The sequence below is a fragment of the Antedon mediterranea genome, chromosome 2 (genome assembly GCF_964355755.1).
Source record: "Antedon mediterranea chromosome 2, ecAntMedi1.1, whole genome shotgun sequence".
NCBI lineage: Eukaryota > Metazoa > Echinodermata > Crinoidea > Comatulida > Antedonidae > Antedon > Antedon mediterranea.
The window spans coordinates 13,958,728-13,976,009 of record NC_092671.1 but is presented as its reverse complement, the minus strand read 5'-3'; the positions used below and the strand labels follow the sequence as shown (position 1 = coordinate 13,976,009).

The following is a 17,282-nucleotide window of genomic DNA, read 5'->3' as shown; positions in this document are numbered from 1 at the left end:
TTATATGTATCTTAACTTGTGTGTGTATATTTTTCTATGTTTATAATATCTTAATATTTTTGTTTTTTAAATACTAATACATATTTTTTCCTAGGTATTTTTAAATAAATATATATATATATTTATTGCACTGATGATGATTTAGCTTTTCGCTTTTTTTTTAGTATCTCCATTGAGATCCAGCCACTGATACCCACAGCGTTATGTTTTTTATATATCAATCAGTGGTATTTTATGTATAATTATTTTTATGATTTTTTAATTACGATTTGTTTTCCTATATTAATCTGTATGTACATATGTTTTATAAATATCTTAATAATTAATGTTTACTATGCAATTCTTTATAATGGATTACTGTTTTATGTATTTTTTTGTACTAGCATTACCATTACAGATTCTTAAATTATATAAATGTTCTATTTTTAACAATATATTATTTTGATATTTTATTTTTTTATAAATGTTATCTATTTTTGTGATTTGATGTATTGATAACAATACATCTTGTTCCTTCATGGTTGCATAACATTTCTGCTGACATTCATTGTATTATTTAGGAAAGTATATTGCGAGTATTTTTTTTTAATTTACAGAATTAGAGCCCAGCCTATTGTTATTAATCAATTTTTACAAGGAGCTTATGGACCACTGGTCGCGTCCCACACCCTGTAATCATTCTAAGAATAAGAGGATAATTCATGACCAGATTGACTGCTATAAAAGTAAGGAGAAGCTCAAATGGGCGCACCTGGTTCAGTGACAGTACTATTCTGGCTTCCCCATAATAAACATAATAAAAATACCAAAGGTTAAAATGCAACAGGTAGGCCTACAAGCGACATCTGTGACACCAATGATGGTTCTCCATGGGTTTTTTTATGTTTTACATAATGGTCTCAAGATCTCTGGTTGTAGCCTGTGTCTTTTTGGAGCTACTTTCATCATAGGTCCTCCCACCTTCCTCTTCCCTTGAATTTAATTTTCTTTAAATTTTCTTGGTAGGCCTACAGTAGACTAATAATAAACTAAGCAGCAGTAAAACTGGATGGATGACACAGGCCTCAACTGTCTTAAGATTAGCCAATCAGAACTTGGCCTTTTATGACCTGCTAAATTGTAGACAAAATAGTTAGAAATTAGGGAACTTTGCGCATCTGGACAGCAAATCTGGCATCGCAAAGTGAAATTTTATTTTCATTTTTGTAAACACAACATTAAGCAATTGTTTTAAAATTAGAATTGTATTGCGGATTAGAATAATAATTAAGTGATTTGGATGAGCCAAACTGTTCCAGTTCTGTTATTTATTAATATAAAGCCTCAAATGTTATGATTTGTGTGTGTGTATCAGTTATTTTTGCTCTCGATCTTGGTCCTGTTTTATCGTTTACAATTTTGCATCCAGGCAGCCACATAGATGTTTATATGTTTATTACTGAATAAAATCATAGCTCAGCTAGTCTCTGAAACTTTATTTAATCTGCAGTTCCTCCACTGTATTCCACCTAATTATAAGAGCCTATAAAAAATGATTCTGTATTATTATTTCAGTACCAACATATACAAAATTGTTTGTAAATAGTACAGTAGTAGCAGTGCTTGGGACAATACAATTGATTGAATCTTTACTTTACCGGCGTGAAGTTGGTTACTTATTCCTGATTCGATATTCAAATTTGTATGGGGCGCAAAATATGTAATAATTTAATTAAATGATTTTATACTTACGGCTTGGACTAACTAGGGCTATGATTTATAGGGCTATAATTACATTATAAACAGCATGGACCGAGGTGACGATACATTGGTTGAGGCAAGTAGGGTCCAGGAATTGCATAAAAATACCACAATTGCCCCAGTCCATGCCGTCTAGCTGCCATTAATTACGCCATTTTAAAATGTTACTACAATTTAACGTTTTTATAAAAAATGCAATATAACCGCATGATTTATAGGTCTATAATTACGTTATAAACGACATGGAATCCATGATGAATCTCAGTACATTAAAACCCAAATTACTAAACCTATAATTTCCTCCTTTTTCATGTAAAAAATAATTTGTTTGCATTATAAATGTAGCATGAAATTAATAACTTTATTAAAACTACAAAATAACCTATTCAAAGTCTGATTTATTAATTAATCTTCAATACATCTTTCGATTACGTAATCCATTTATGACGTAATATACTTTTAAAACATGAGCAGACTCGACTATAAAAACTCTCGAACTCAATTGCTCCCTCTCGCGGCGATCGACCGACTGCTCTCTCTTTAACTAGCTTTTCGTCGACATCGTCGATGGATCAAGACAAGAGGCTTAGCTTTCCCCCGTGTGTGCTAGAAAAATACCATTAAGTAATAGGTTTATGAATATTGCGACTGAAAATGGCTGGCAATGCTTTAAAAAGACTTATGGCTGAGTATAAACGTAATTTATAATGATTATTTTAAGTTATTGCTGAGTTGCAACTAATGTACTTTTCTAGGCAGAGGCTGGCTTGTCGTCAATATAGTCCTCTTAACTGTTCTTGTCCCTTGTATTGCTGTAGTGTGGTTGCTTCGTCCCAACTGTTTGGCCTAGTAGATTAATATAGCCGGCCCTAGGTTAGTCGGAACTACAGTTACAGTTAAATATCAGTGAACCAAATGTTTGTTTTCAGAACTTAGTGTTAATCCGCCTGAAGGTATCATAGCTGGTCCAAAAAATGAAGATAATTTTTTTGAATGGGAAGCTCTCATAACGTAAGTATTGAATTAAACAACCATGGATATTTAAAAGTATATTTATTAACTCTATATAGGCTATATATGCTAAGTTGTATTTGTAAAAATAATAGTTCCTTCTAATACCGTATTACTTTATATTAGTGGCCCAGAAGACACTTGTTTTGAAGGTGGTGTGTTTCAAGCAGTTATTAATTTTCCACATGACTACCCTTTAAATCCACCTAAAATGCAGTTCACATGTGAAATGTTTCACCCTAATAGTAAGTATGATTATTGGTCAGTTTGTAAGTACTGCTGCTGTATTAGGGTGTACTATTATAGAACTTATCCTTTTCAGGGGATACATTCCCTTGAATTACACTGGGGAAAACAATGTTTTAACGCTGGCTTATATCCATTATTATTATTATTGTATAGCACACATTTATTATATTATTACTTGTATAGCGCACATTTATACAACATTTAATTATAATCAGCGGCGCTTCACATCAATTAGTATCGTAACATTGTTTGAAATATAGTGCTTTTAAATGTTTTTTAAACTGATTATAGTCGTCTAAGTGTTTAATGTGACTTGGTAATCTGTTCCAAATTTTGGGTCCTGCTACGGCGAAGGAACGGTCAGCAAATGTCTTTAGTTTAGTTCGGGGAAACTGATTTGTGCAAATAAACTCGCTTAGTGGAAATCGTGCTTAATCAACTTAAAATGATTAATGGTGGAAAAAAAATACTGTTTTTATAGTCCACTCTACTAAACCAGATCACTGAAAACACAATTATGTCCTATTGTTTAAATAATGACATTGATGAATAATTTGTCTTTATAGTTTATTCAGATGGCCGTGTATGTATATCAATACTTCACGCACCTGGCGATGATCCTATGGGGTATGAAACAAGTGCTGAAAGGTGGAGTCCTGTACAAAGTGTTGAAAAGATTTTATTGTCGGTAGTAAGCATGTTAGCAGGTAACAAATACTGTATAGACTTGTTGATTTCATTTTTAGCTACCTCTGATATGAAAGTGATAATTTTTCATGAACTTTGATAATCAAACTGTAACTATAATAAATCATTATTTGCTATACTAGGATATAAATAATAAATATTGGGCTCTGTCATAATATTAGACAAGAAATCAATTGGGGAAAAAAAAAGAATATGATCGAATCTTGTCAGTATTATACTGTTAGTAAAAATATAGTCCATCTTTTCCATTTCAGAACCAAATGATGAAAGTGGCGCAAACGTTGATGCATCAAAAATGTGGCGTGATGATCGAGAAAGGTTTGAAGAAAAAGCGCAAGAAATTGTTAGGAAATCTTTAGGATTGTGAAAATTAATTATATTTAATAATATATTTTTAATAAAGAGTAACCGAGAGGTCAGTTATTCTTTTCAGAGATTTTTATTTTTTTCTGGTTATTCAAAGTGTCTAAATATGGTAGTGATATGCCCAAATATGGTAGTGATATGGCATCATCGTGTCTATATAGGCATTTTTTGTCACAAAGTTTGATGGTGTAGACCGAGTTTAAAATACACTAAGCTTAGTTTTCAATTTAATACATAATTATATATTGAAGGAACAATAATAATATCTACAGTATAAATTGATATCAATATGGAATTGAGATAACGTTCTTAATTATGGATTATGAATGATATAATTTGATATAAATATGTTTCACATGCTATCAAAGCTGAATAATGACTATGAATATTTTGTACTATTGTGTTTTTTTATATTATTTATCTTTACTGGAACCTAATCTAATTTTGTACCAGTTTGAGGTACTGTGCAACAAAAGAACAAGTTTTAATTTAATGGGAAAATTGTAAAATAAATGAATGTATTATAAATACAAAGGTAAATTTCTGAAGGAAACAATGCTGTGTTTAACATTACCTGGAGTATCTATTTAGGGTTTAGATGGTTTGACCAACAGCTTAGTTAAATTCGTGTTTACACGATAAAGCGTGGTTCCTACCAGCTACGCAACGTAACCAAATGCCCTTCTAATAATTGTGTTTGCCCCCGCCTGCGTGAAATCAAACCTGCGATGTTTGCAGCACTATTGCGTCGTCGGTTCCCACTTGTGATTACGCAATTCAGCACTTTGCGTCGATACGTCACTGCGTTGTGTTCTAGTGGGAACCACGCTTTACGGTAACACAAATATAGAATCTATAATAATAATCTATAATATTTCTTAGCGGACTGGCGGTTAAGCTTAAAGATGTTGTCCCCCTGAAAATAATTTTTTTTTGTTGAATATGCCATTTTAATGTCACATAATAGTTATTGACTTCGATCAAAAATTAGATAAAAAATTTACTTACCTGAAAAACTGGAATTTAAAGCAAAAAATGGTCAAATTGGCTGCCAGCCAATGGATTTTTGGTTGAATTTACCATTTATTATGTTATTTTGTGAAAACTTGATTTTTTTTGGTTTTTTTTTCTACGAAGGTGATTGACTGTATTAAAACTACAAAATAACCTATTCAAAATTTGATTTAATTAATCTTCATTTTTCATGTTTTTGAAAAATTGTTGTTTATTGTGATAAATTTGTCATTTATAACCAAAGCAATTAGGTCAATTTTCCAGTCCATGTCGTGATTTGTGTTTTCACTTTCATAAGCGACTTACAAACAAACCTGCTGTTAGTGCTGGTATAATATGTGTTCATTGGTTCAATCCATGTTGAGTGAATTGTTTTGTGACACGTAAGCCAGAGTTCTCAATTAGGAGTCTGCTTCTTACAGGCCGGGCATCCTGTGTGTATACATTTTAAAAAAAAGTAAGCTGTACTTTTCTAGAAGAACCAGAAAAAAGTGATCATCTGGTCTGAATCTGACATCCGACGCCTTTAGACGTAGTACTCTATTAATATTGAGAACCGACAGCTAAGTACTCTTTATTATATCCACTAACTAGCCTATTGGACAAAGTTAACTATCACTCCATACTGACTTTCAAACGTTGACTTCTTATTTTGCAGGACACTTTGAAACTTTGTTGAACCTTATTAACTTTCTTTATAAACATTGCTAATCGATCCTTTATCATTATTGAAATTTTTACTTGCATTCTTCATTTTTTTTTCCATGTAATCAAACTTTACCCTTATTATATTATGCCTATTACTTTTATTATTATTTATCATGTAGTCCTATTGTCAAAAAATGTTGTCAATCACTTAATGTTAGCGGCAGTTATTAAGTATGTGAATTAAAAATTAGCTATTCAAATGATAATAATATGTATAAATCCATTGTTTAATACCTACCACAAATAATTGCCGATTATTGTATACATCAAGTTCATGTTTATTAGGTCAAAGGTCAATAACTTTACTTCCGGTCATTTTCTAACAAAATGTTGCATTACAATAAATATGAATATGTATGGTCTCAGCAATTTGAGACCATTTTTAAATTTCAATGACCAGCCGTTTTTTAGATACAATGAAAGTCAAGGTCAAAGGTCAATAGTGCAGAAAAATAGCATTTCCTATTACATTTCGTCAAAATGTTCCATTACAATGAATATAAATATATACGCTCCGAGTATTTTTATACCAATATCTTGTTGATAGACCAAAGGGATACGGAGATAGGGCCAATTGGGAGCCATTTTGATCTTGGGGCTGTTACCATGGTTACGGGATCGTGAAAATTGGTTACCTAGCATTTTTGGTATCCTACCACCATATTAAAGAAGTGAAATCTTACTTTGGGCATTAAAATCCTACGGAAATACACGAGGACCCTGACTATAAAATGCATACATTATATACGTTTTTAATGGCGGCCATCTTGGAATTCAATATGGCTGCCATATGCTATTATTATAAATTGTACCATTGGACTGATTTATCATCATATTGTAAGATTTATCACACAAATTACGTTCGTACGTGGTTTATAATAGGAGCTACTATCAGTTTTGAGTAAAAAATGGGGGCCATTTTGAAATCCAAGATGGCGGCCAAAATGGGGTCGGGAAAAATTGGCCCCCAGTTGCAATGAATTCTGCTGGTCCCAAGGATTCCAAAACTGCCAAGAACTCAACTTGAGCATTAAAATCTCACAGAATTACATTAGGTTCCCCACTATTTGGTGCCGCCGCCTTGAAGTTGCTTTAGACGCCACAACCCTCCAGCTACCCTATTGGAAAAAAGCGCGGATATTGCCATCCCGTCTTGCTGGCGCTGCTTTCACCTTCTGGGATAATCTCCCGTCTCAACAAAGTGCACCTTTACTGAGGTCAAACGTCAAATGACCAAGGCTTTTGACCATAACACGTATCAACATGATGTGGCATTTAGAACGTCCCTTACAGCCAGACCTCGACTGGTGGGCGAAACTCTGCAGGTTTATGCAGCAGATACTCCGCTCGCTTGGTCCGAGAAGTTTTTCCTGAGTACGGTAGACATGCTCAGGAAGGGGAAATATTTAGGCGATTCCTGGCGGGACTTGATGCAACACTGCGAGTCAAGTGCCATGAGCATGGTGTTTCCAATATTATTGAAGCTTTAAAGGTCGCTCAAAACATTGAGTATTCCCAAGAAGCTAGTAAATTATACCCACCCGCCTCAATCCCCATTAATTCTGTAGGTTTAGAGACTGATGTATTACGTAAAGAAATTAGTGAGTTAAAATTGACAGTAGCCCAGCTTCTGACAGACCCAAAAAGCCGTAAGGATTCATTTGAATCAGATTCTCATTCTCCAAATTATTCAGCTCGTTCCTTTAGTCCCAGAAACCATAGTCCCCATCCTTACCGACATTACCAAACACCCCGTCCTTATAATGATCGACACCCTAGCCCACATCAGAATCGTAACTCCAGTCCTTACCGCCCCAATCGATATAGAAGTCCCAGCCCTTATAATCGCTCCGACCAGTTTCAGAGAAATAGGCGCAGTCCTAGTCCTTATCGTCGTGATCAGCATTTTCGAAATTCTAGTCCCTATCACCAAAATCGTAATAGGAGACCCTCTAGCCCTTACCCTAATCGTCGACCATTCAGTCCAGGCCGTGATAGACATGTATCTTTTGCTGACCAGAAGGAAAACTAGCCCGAGCTGGGAAGATGGAGCAATTCCCAGCTCATGAAAAGTCCCTTCCTCATAATGTTTCACAGACGCTCCATGTTCAATTAAATTCCAAATCTGAAATTCCAATATCTATTGATACACATTCTACTATTGCCCTTATCGACACAGGTGCTCAAATATCTATTATCAATTATACGTTTTATGATAACTATCTTAAATCCAGCCATACCTTTAACTCTGATTCAGGGATAGGTTTATGTACAGCCCGATCAGTCAACGGCTCACCATTGAACATAGTAGGCACCCTAGACATCACATTTTTTATTAATGATTCTCCTTATTTACACACATTTCTAGTAACTAAGGCAGTAGTTAAGTCTGTTATACTAGGACTTGATTTTTTGGATAAATACTCTGCAAATATTGATTTAAGTACCAAATTATTTTCTATTTCATTTCCTACCCACAATTGTATAGTCATGCCCCCTCATCAGGAATTTGTATGCCCCAATACTTTCATAGATGACGCCATTCATTCACATGTTAATAGTTCTGTTAACGTTAAAGATGCTTCTGAATTTACAGCTATTTGTACGAATATATCTGATGACTGCACTCGTAGTGATAAGAAATTTAGTATCACCCTGCCTAATGCTTTATCTCAACAGCAATCTGACAATGTTAATGATTTAATTGAAAAATTTGACTCTATTTTCAGTAAAGATAAATCTGATTATGGCCGCACAGTTATTCAGCATTTTATCGAAACCCAACATCCTAACCCAAAGGGCATATCGAACATCCCCAAAAATGAGAGATGAAATTAATAACCAAATTGAAGAATTATTACATAAAGGTGTTATTGAACCCAGTAATAGTCCTTGGAGTTCACCTTCAGTCATGGTTAAAAAGAAAGACAAATCATACCGTTTCTGCGTTGATTATAGGAAGTTGAAACAAAATACTGTCCGTGATTCTCATCCATTACCTCGTATTGAGGATATGTTAGATGCCCTAGCTGGAAATAAATACTTTACTACCCTTGATTTATCATCCGGGTATTGGCAAGTTGCTATGGACCCAGCTAGCAAACACAAAACTGCCTTTACAACAGGCGATGCCTTATACCATTTTAATGTTATGCCAATGGGTTTAACTAATGCACCATCTACATTCCAAAGATTAATGCAAAATGTACTTAAAGGTCTTCTATGGAAAACAGTTATGGTATATTTGGACGATTTAATTATTTTTGGTAAAACCTTTGAGGAGAAACTTTCAAATATTAATGAAGTGTTCTCTCGCCTTAAGCAGGCTGGTTTAGAACTTCGGCCCGACAAATGCAAATTCTTTCAGGAAAAAGTCACATACTTGGGACATGTTATTTCCCAAAATGGTATCGAACCTGCCCCTTATAAAATTTGAGATCAAGTTTGGTTAAATGATCCAGTTAATGCCCGAGTTAAACTAGCACCAAAATGGATTGGCCCTTATCAAATTGTAAAGGTTGACGATAGTGGTAAAACATATAAATTGCACAATCAAAAGACAAACCTACCCTATACTAGACGAGTACACTATGATAGATTAAAACCTTATATCAAACCTACAATCACTTCAAGATATGGACGAATTATTAAAACCCCAGCAAAATATGATAATTAGTTTTTTGTATATACTTATTTTTTATGCATAAATAGTTCAGTTTTTTTTCCTTAGATATTACGACTATGCATGTTGTATTTTATTTAGATAGATTCCTATTACAGTATTTCTGACAGTAATAATTTTCTTATATTCGATTAACTTTTGTTTCATATTATTTAGTGATTATTTCACCTAAGAGCAAAAGTGAGAGATTTGCTCTCTTGTGATTCGTAGTAGGACTGCCACAATTGTTTCTGATTTCTTCATCTTTCTTTACATTTTTCATGACCTACCAATTGGTTTACTGTTATGCTGATATTGAGTAGTACATTTGCACTGTGCCAGGTGACACTAGATTTCCATGGTGATAATTTCCTTCATTGTATTTTTTTGTTTAAATAATTTGTGTTGTTTGGTATGTAATACACATCATGCCCAGTTTAAATAAACATACGTTATTTCGCAAAGCGTCGTTCCTGATCATGACTTGTGTCTATGGGATTAAATAACCTGCGACTAGAGATATCGCATGTCTGATATTATGATAGTGTTATGTCCTGTGTTTGTAATTTTATGTTATTTTCCACATATTTGATGTTTATTCCTAATATAATGTCGTACCTGATCATGGCCATATTGAGTCTATGGGTTTAAATAACCGGCGACAAGAGGAACAATTAACGTTTTGCGGTTGAATGTTTTTATTTTTAAATAATTTTTTTTTGTAGAATTTGTATATGTTACTTTATCCCTCATGGTAATCCCTCGTGTTTATGCCTTTGAACATCATAGACATTGTGCCAATTTGTCTTACACCAGCATACATTAAACATACTTCTATTTCGAACTATCTTATTCTGATTCTTAATTTCTCTAACTATTCTGTGGTGGTTCACTATTTTTTTTTACAACAAATTGTATTGCTATATATGTGATTCAAGGCTGATTAATATTTGGAATTTGAATGTGAATTTTTTTTTCTAGAGGTACAATATGAATTTATTCATTTGAATATTTTATGGATACTACATCAACTTTACAGGTCAACCATGGTTTTACATTAATTAAATCAGTGACTGTATGATGGTCTTGTTTTTTATTGTTTTGTTTTTTTTCATTAATATTACTTAATTTATATTATCATATATATTATCATAATTATATAGTCAATTATTAATTATAGTTATCGTTTTAGTTGGTAGTTAATACAGTATTAACTATATCATATGAATCCTTGTATTTTCAACGTTAATTTTATGTTATCAATATTATTTTTTTTGGATTTGATTCTCTTAAAGATTGAGAAGTGGGACACTTCTTTGATAGATGGGGAATGATGTAACACACGAGAGAATATAAATCTATTAACTGTGTACAAGTTGGTATTTTGTGAAATGTATAATTGCTCTAATGGGAGTTACTATAAATACTTGTTGATGTCCAGTGGTCCAATTTGCCCTAACCTTCACTGAGATGAAGGTGATATGATTATTCCTCATCATCAAAGAATGTTCCTTTGTTCCAAATAGTCCCCTCCCAGTACATGCATATTAATTAGGACTGTTCCTTAAATATGGATGTACTGGCCAAGAGGGAGAGAGTTTATAATAGAGAGAGTTAACAAACTGATAAAGAGAGAAGAAAACGTTTTAATAGGAACATCACATCACAACATGATATAGCCAGTACAGACTGCATTATATTGAGTATTGAAATAAAACTGTTGTCACTGGACAAAACCATATTTACTGTTCGTATATTCTGTGACTGATGACATCCTGCCACTGAGACTATAGTATATAGTAACGGAAACAACAAAACCGTTACAATAGTGCTGGTATTACTTTTTTTTATTGGTTCAATCCTGTTGAGTGAATTGTTTTGTGACACACGTAAGCCGGAGTTCAAGGAGTCTTACAGGCCGGGGCATCCTGTGTGTATTCATAAAAAAAAAAGTAAGTTACATTTCTCTTAAATTGTGTGCTCGCAATTTTTATTTACGATTTCTTTGTCTAGCATAGTAAAAATATCAAAAAGTAATACTGCCATCGACATATTTTAATTAATTGTATTTTTAAAAATGTATATGAATGTAAATGTGGTTACTTCTTAACATCAAAATAATCTTAGTCTTATGTATATACTGTTCAAAAGATATGTATTTTTTTAACAATGTACCTTATAAATAAGAGAATTATATAAATGTGCATATATACATATATTATTTATATTTATAGAACTATAATAAAAGTGGGACGAACCCACACAAGACAAAAAAAAAAGTAATACTGTATATAGAGAGAGCCTCGAGGTCAAATTTCTCGAGTGTTGCCAAAGTGCGAGTCAACGAGGCACGCAATGCAGGAATAATGCACGCAATCCACGCAATGCATGCAATCCACGACGGTAATTCAACGGAAAAAAATACCAACAAGTGCAAGCCTTCGAATAATAATAATAAGCCTTCGTTAATATTTGTGTACAATTCATAAACATTTATGAATCACCTACCGTTAATGTAATTATGTTAACAATTGTGAATATCCAGATGCAACTTCGATGTTTACAGTTAGTTTTAGATGATGCCTGGTCACCGTCTAAGAAGCCTAGCTAGCTAAGCCTAGCTAGCTAGCCTAGGCCCTATAGCACGGTAGCCCGCCCGCGATTTTTTTTTTCGTACATAAGTTGGGGACCCCATCGTGAAACGTCACAAAATAAACATGAATAATTCATCAGTTAAATTTTCTTGTTCCGTGTGCACCCAAGCGTATAGCAACAAGAAGTGATTACACAAGTGCGGTACGATTCTAGGCCTATCTCCGCTGATTTCATAATAGAATAGCGGAGTTTTGTGTGTCTCTAAACCCCTGTATATTCTAGTAGTAGCTGTGTGGGTGTGTGTGACTTGTGTCTTTGGGCTATGTCCAATTACTACTTAGTTTAATGTTTTGCCTAGCTGTCGATTAGCCTCGACACATTTTGCATAGTGGACGTGTGTGTGAAGAAGAGTGCGCGAAGGCAATCACGTGAATTGACCTAGAATCCTATACTAGTCCTATTATTGTAGAAAGAATCGTATCGCAGTTGTTGTTCCGTGTGCACCCAAGCGTTCTTGGACATAGCCCAAAGAAAGCTTAGACCCACAAGAATAAAGAATGTGTATAATTTGTGTACTGTATTTTTTAAATTCTGCTATCAATTATCAAACAATATGCAATGTACTCAAAGGAACTTTAAAAATGCGCGTATATGAACACATGAGATGGGAAGATTTGACCCACGAGAATAAAAAAATGTATTTTTGTGTAATGTTTATTGTTTAATTTTGCTGACTTATTACTCGGATTGTGTCATACCAAAGATAGTGTAACTATCTTTGGTCATACCTAACACACACACACACGTCACACACATCCACACAGCTACTACTAGAATAGACATGGGTTTAGAGACTAATAATTAGGCCTAATAGTATCAATAGAAACTATAATTTTAACACGTAATTCTTTAGTAATAAATTATATTAAAAAACACCATAAACTAAAGGCCGATTATTTCGACAATCCACACAAAACGCCGCTATTCTTCAACAGCGGAGATAGGCCTAGAATCGTACCGCACTTGTGTTTATTTTGTGACGTTTCATGAGGGGGTCCCCAACTTATGTACGAAAAAAAAAATCGCAGCCCGCCCGCCGGAGAGACGGCTATTCGCTGTATGCTTAGTACAGTCTGCCTGGCAGTAGCTTCTTTATCAACGCTGTCAACAATGGACGAATACAGTGGATTACGGATATTTTAAATCTAAGTCTTGTGAAATGTATTTTTTTAAACAAAATATCATCTAGTATAGGAAGCCCTATATTATATTAAAATTACTAGGCCTAGGCCTGGGTGGGCTGTGTGGTGGGCCGGTGTGTTTGAAAGTGTCCACTGGACAATTTTCAGCATTGAATAGTGTAATACCAGCTGTTGAAAATGGCTGCAACCACCCGGGCAGCTTTCATCGATAAAAAAGTAGGACCATCGACATCGACTTCATAATTATTAACCCCATAAAAACTAGGGCACTGGACGGTCACCAACTCCCGTTAGGGTAATTACAATTCCTTAGAATACCAACTTGAATCGCAAAATATCAAGTCGATTGAAATAAATATTACTATTATTATATCTGGAGACATATAGTCTAATCAAATTAAATTGTTTGTTTTTGATTGAGTATATACAACCTGTGGTCAATTTGAAGTAAATCGACAACTTGAAAAAATATATAGCCTACCGGTACTGTATTATTATTTCTAGGGAATGAATATCACTAAATCATATAGGCATAGGGCCTACCTATTTTCGTTCTCTCGAAATATTATTTCATTGGAATTCGAATTACTAATTCGCGAGAGAACGAAATAATTTCGAGGGAAATTCTCGATCATTCCTTGTCTCGAAGTAGTAATTCGTTTTTTATATTGTTCAGTTCTTGAAATCTTATTTTGTTCTCCCTAAATATATTTGTTCCCTCAAAATATTTTTCAGTTCTCAAAATATTATTTTGTAATATTCATAATACTGTTACTAATTTAATACTGTAATATTAACTGATAACAAAAGTACTTTAAACAAGTAAGTTCGTCATTGCTAAAGTGAGTTCTTTTTCATTATATTTTTTTTCACAGATGCCTGATTTTTGGTTTTATTTAATAAAATATTGAATTGGTTAGTCACAATATTTTTTTTTGTTTCTAGAGATTTTACATTATTTATTTATTTATTTATCTAAAATACATTTGAAAAATATTGTTGATGCATATTACCAAAAAATATTTATTTTTTTATATTTTATATGGCAAATTAAACACCTTAATTGCGCATCATAATTATTCGTTCACTCAAGGGTATTCGGTTTTTTGTTTCTTTCGAATAATCTAAAAAAAAAAAACCGTCCACCTCTACTATGGGACCACTTCTCATAATCGACTACTTTCCGTAACGACCACCTTTCGCAAATGACCACCTCTATTGAGGTGGTCACTTACGGGAGGTGTAGTCGGTAAAAGAAGTGGTCGTCTACGAGCGGTGGTAGTTTATGAAAAGCAGTCCGTTATGAGAGGTGGTTACCCCTTCAGGAGGTTGTCCATTGTGAGAAGCGGTCCCTTAACAGAGGTAGTCCCTTTTAAATATTAAAGGTGGTCGCTAACAAGGGTGGTTGCTTACGATCAGAGTGCTAAGTTTTGAAAGCCGATCACTTACGAGAGGTGGATAGACTGACAGCAAGTAGAGAAATACATTTGCACATGATTTAGACATTTAGGTTTGTAAAATATATAATATTTTATTAGCTGGCGATATTAACTACATTAGCTGTGAGGCAATTTTCGTTACTACATTACATGTTGAGTTGTACATTAGTATAATGTTGATTTTTATTTAATAAATAAGCTGTTGGTGTTTCTACATCATTAGCTAGTTCTAGGTTTTATTACATGGGTGGATTTGACTTTTCTACACTAGCAGTTTTGAACAGGGCCTACTGTAAGTTTAAAGGGAATGCTACAAGTTGTATTATTTTTTTTAATTTATCGTTTTGTGTACTAAAGTGGCAGCATAATCAGTATTTATTTTTACCAGATGTCCAGCAAGGGTAATGTCCCAATTGGTAATGGCCACAATTGTCAGGTCAACCTCAAAACAGCGGCTCTCGGGAGATATTTCACCTTTTAGTCGTGTTAACTGTCATCTGTCTGTCTTACAGTAAAGTGATCTTTAATTGGAAGAGGACCAGTACAATTACTTGTTTTTTGTCACATGATTATAAACTATTTAAACTTCTTGTCTTTACTCATACAAAATAATAAAACCGTCGCTAATTGGAAGTGTCTTAAAGTAAAGTGATCTTTAATTGGAAGAGGACCAGTACAATTACTTGTTTTTTTATCACATGATTATAAACTATTTATTCCTCTTGTCTGTGCTCATACAAAATAATAAAACGGTCGCTAATTGGAAGTGTTTAAATTGAAGTGATCTTTAATTGGAAGAGGACCAGTACAATTACTTGTTTTTTATCACATGATTATAAACTATTTCTTCTTCTTGTCTTTATTCATACAAAATAATAAAACGGTCGCTAAATGGAAGTGTTTAAATTGAAGTGATCTTTAATTGGAAGAGGACCAGTACAATTACTTGTTTTTTATCACATGATTATAAACTATTTCTTCTTCTTGTCTTTATTCATACAAAATAATATAACGGTCGCTAATTGGAAGTGTCTTAAACTGAAGTGATCTTTAATTGGAAGAGGACCAGCACATTTACTTAATTTTGTGACATAATTAAACTATTAATTATTCTTGCCTTTACTCATACCAATTAATAAAAATGGTCACTAATTAGAGGTGTCTTAAAGTAAAGTGATCTTTAATTGGAAGCGGACCAGTACAGTTACTTAATTTTGTCACATAATTAAAACTATTAATTATTATTGTCTTTACTCATACCAATTAATAAAATGGTCGCTAATTGGAGGTGTCTATAAGTAAAGTGTTTTTTAATGGAAGAGGACCAGTACAATATTACTTGTTTTTGTCACAAAATTAAAACTATGTATTCTTTTTGTCTTTATTCATACTAAATAATATAATGGTCGCTAATTGGAGGTTTCTTTAAGTAAAGTGATCTATAACTGGAAGAGGACTAGTACAGTTACTTAATTTTGTCACAATCATAATTAAAACTATGTATTCTTCTTGTATTTACTCCTACCAATTAATAAAATGGTCGCTAATTAGAGGCGTCTTAAAGTAAAGTGACCTTTAATTGGAAGCGGACCAGTACATTTACTTAATTTTGTCACATAATTAAACTATTAATTATTCTTGCCTTTACTCGTACCAATTAATAAAAATGGTCACTAATTAGAGGTGTCTTAAAGTAAAGTGAGCTTTAATTGGAAGCGGACCAGTCAGTACAGTTACTTAATTTTGTCTTTACTCATACCAATTAATAAAATGGTCGCTAATTGGAGGTGTTTTAAGTAAAGTGGTCCTTTATTGAAAGAGGACCAGTACAATTACTTGTTTTTTGTCACATAATTAATAACTATATATTCTTCTTGCTTTATTAATACTAAATAATATAATGGTCGCTAATTGGAGGTGTTTTAGGTAAAGTGATTTTTAATTGGAAGAGGACCACTTCATTTACTTGTTTTTGTCAAATACTTAACAATTATTTATTCTTGTCTTTTCACATACCAAATAATATAATGGTCCCTAATTGGAGGTGTTTAGGCAAAGCGATCTTTAATTAGAAAAAAAAATGAGTTTGGCATCATTAAGTAAAGACAAGACAAGTGCAGGTGTGATAAAAACAACCAGCTATCATAAAACGTATGATACAGTATTTAATAGTGGACGCATTTCAATCCATGGGTCAGACATTATTAAATGGGCCGGACACCATTAAATTGTTGAAAAACGCCCACGAACCCGTTGAAACATGCAACTGGACACTATCCAATGCTGAAAAGTGTCCGCCCGGACACTTTTGAATGGTGGACACAATTCAATCTTACACCGGCGGGGGACATTTTGGAAAAAATAACTACAAGCGAGACTGACCAACAAGAAGGGAGCAGCAGGCAGGCTTGACTTTATTTTAGTAGTACAGTAGTAGTAGGGTATGTTTAGAACAACATAACATAAAATAATGATTTTATTTTTTAATTAATCCCCTCTAATGTTTGATATGAACATACTAATTTATATTAAAATTATTTAATATGTTTTATGGTGCCTCGCACTTTTGGTACAATAGTGCAGTTACAC

At 33.4% G+C, this 17,282-nt stretch overlaps 2 protein-coding genes across 4 annotated transcripts in view; one reads left to right on the top strand and one right to left on the bottom strand.

Moving 5' to 3' along the window:
• Positions 1–17,282, bottom strand: part of LOC140040484 (small ribosomal subunit protein eS26) — a 375,295-nt gene that overhangs the window by 57,720 nt on the left and 300,293 nt on the right. The window lies entirely within an intron of this gene.
• Positions 605–5,729, top strand: LOC140039687 (ubiquitin-conjugating enzyme E2 G2). 2 transcript variants are annotated; one of them, XM_072085306.1, is made up of 5 exons: positions 605–725; positions 2,670–2,751; positions 2,878–2,996; positions 3,567–3,707; positions 3,963–5,729. In XM_072085306.1, exons 1-5 carry the CDS (start codon positions 644–646, stop codon positions 4,073–4,075), a joined length of 537 nt encoding a protein of 178 aa, XP_071941407.1. In that variant the 5' UTR covers positions 605–643; the 3' UTR covers positions 4,076–5,729. The 2 variants fall into 2 exon arrangements, with proteins under 2 accessions (XP_071941407.1, XP_071941408.1); XM_072085307.1 differs by lacking the exon at positions 605–725 and adding an exon at positions 2,103–2,437.